The sequence below is a fragment of the Olea europaea genome, unplaced genomic scaffold, assembly GCF_002742605.1.
Source record: "Olea europaea var. sylvestris unplaced genomic scaffold, O_europaea_v1 scaffold18048, whole genome shotgun sequence".
In the NCBI taxonomy this organism is placed as follows: domain Eukaryota; kingdom Viridiplantae; phylum Streptophyta; class Magnoliopsida; order Lamiales; family Oleaceae; genus Olea; species Olea europaea.
The window spans coordinates 1-2,188 of record NW_019235795.1 but is presented as its reverse complement, the minus strand read 5'-3'; the positions used below and the strand labels follow the sequence as shown (position 1 = coordinate 2,188).

The following is a 2,188-nucleotide window of genomic DNA, read 5'->3' as shown; positions in this document are numbered from 1 at the left end:
CAAATGGATTTGGATGATGCGTTGTTGAAATTTGACAAGATGCCCACAACTTGGAAAACAAAGAAAAAGCAATGGAAGGATCAAAATGTACTTTTGCAGATTTGATCTTCATCGTATTGCAGAAGGAGGACCTTTAGAAAACCATTTGACTGTGTTTAAGGAAATCGTCATTGATTTGGAAATGTTAGAGGTAAAATATGATGAAGACGACTTGGCCTTGATCCTGTTGTGCTCATTGTTTGCTTCATTTTTGTTGTCGGGGACACGATTTTTTAAAGTCGTGACACACTCACCATTGAAGATGTGTATGATACTTTTTTTCAAAGGAGGAGATAAAGCGTCTGGTTGGGGCCGAGTTCAGAGGTGAAGAAGCTCTTGTGGTTCATGGTGATCGACGAAGGGGTAAGTTGAGGGTAAATTTCAGCAATCAAGTTTGTTTTTATTGCAAGAGGAAAGGACACATCAAGAGAGATTGCAAGAAGTTGGAAAACAAATGTAGCTTGTTTGCAGGTCATGGAAGGCAATCAGATATTTTGGACGAGACCAATGTAGTTGACAACTATTTAGATGACGGAGATGTGTTGACTATTTCTGATATGAAATCCAAGCCTAACGAGGAATGGATTTTGGATACAACTTGTGCATTCCATATGTGTCCCAATCGAAATTTGTTTGAAACATATGAAATGATGAGCAAGGTATGGTTGTCATGGAAACAACGAACCTTATCGGGTAGCTGGTATTAGTAAGGTCAGATTCAAGTTGATGGATGGGAGAATTAGAACACTTGGCCATGTTTGACATGTTTTAGATTTGAAGAAGAATCTCATCTCGTTGAGTACCCTTAATTCAAAGGGTTATGAGCTCTCTAAAGGAGGTGGAGTCTTAAAGGTTCGAAAAGATGTCCGTGTTATACTGGAGGAGGTCCCGATTAACATCTTGCAAGGTCGCGCAGAATCATGAAGAATCATCAGCATAGGTTTAGTACCATGGTGGATATATAGTTTGGTATAGTACCTCTAGTGGTTGCCTTGGAGTCATTATTGAAGAACACTACTCGGATGAGTTTAAAGGATATGGGTAATTTTCGCTTTGCTACCGTTTTCTGTGGTGCCATCGTGTTCAACTACGAGGGAAGGACCTATTGAGGATAGGTAGGGAATGTTGATCTTGTGGTGTATGCTTCCTCAAACTCTCGTTTTCGCACCTTCTGGTTATAATACTTGGCATTGCGTTGTTTGTCCATAGCATTTTTGAGTTCGACTTCATTTCTTCTTTTCTCCACAAAGTACAGTTTCTGTATAGTGCCTTTTCATTTCCAATTTTGTTGTAGGCTAGCTAAGAAAACTCCTATCTACAATGGAGTTACTGCTTCTACACCAAAGGCTAAGGAAAAAGAGGTACTCCGGTGTTGGTCCTTGCTATAGTACGGTAAGACCATAACACGTTGGGGCGCTCCTCCATCCATCCTCATTTATGGGCATCAAGCCTTCCTTTCAACTTATATTTAATGATCTTATTGATGGCTTCAACCTGACCATTAGCTTGTGGATGGTTTGGTATAGAGAAATGTTTTTTTATATCTAGCTCTTCACAAAAGTTTGCAAGATGGGCATTATCGAACTGCTTCTCGCTGTCAGTCACAATGGAATGTAGTATCCTGAACCTACATATAATAAATTTCCATATAAAATTGGTGTTTTTTTGTTCGGCAATCTTGACAAGTGGTTCTACTTCAGCCCACTTAGTGAAATAATCAACTGCAACAATGGTAAACTTCGCTCCTCCTCTCTCCATAGGCCTGAGACCAATTAGATCCACTCCCCATTTTGCAAATGGCCATGGAGCAATTACAAAATTAAGCTCTTGCGGTGGTGCTTTAATGATGGGAGCGAGACGTTAACACTTGTCGTACTTTTTCACAAATTCGAGTGCATCCCGTTTTATTAAGGGCCACAGGTACCGTTGACGTATGATCTTGTGGGCCAAAGATTGCACACTAGAGTAGTTTTCGTACATACCTTCATGTACCTCCTGTGAAGCGTATAATACTTCTTCCTCATTCAAACATCTTAGCAAAGGGGTCGAATACCTTCATTTGTTGATAATGTCATCAATTAAGTTATACCTAGCCTATTTGATTTGGAGCCTTCTTGCTTCAACAGGATACTCATGACATACCTCTGTC

The 2,188-nt window shown here is 40.0% G+C and overlaps 1 protein-coding gene across 1 annotated transcript; it reads right to left on the bottom strand.

Annotated features, from left to right (window-relative positions):
- Nucleotides 1-1,470: 1,470 nt before the first annotated feature.
- Nucleotides 1,471-2,092, bottom strand: LOC111378348 (the record flags this gene model as incomplete). Its single annotated transcript, XM_023001529.1, has 2 exons — nucleotides 1,471-1,877; nucleotides 2,022-2,092. Coding segments are annotated over 2 exons (478 nt in total), but the record flags the coding sequence as incomplete, so codon positions are not given.
- Nucleotides 2,093-2,188: the final 96 nt, after the last annotated feature.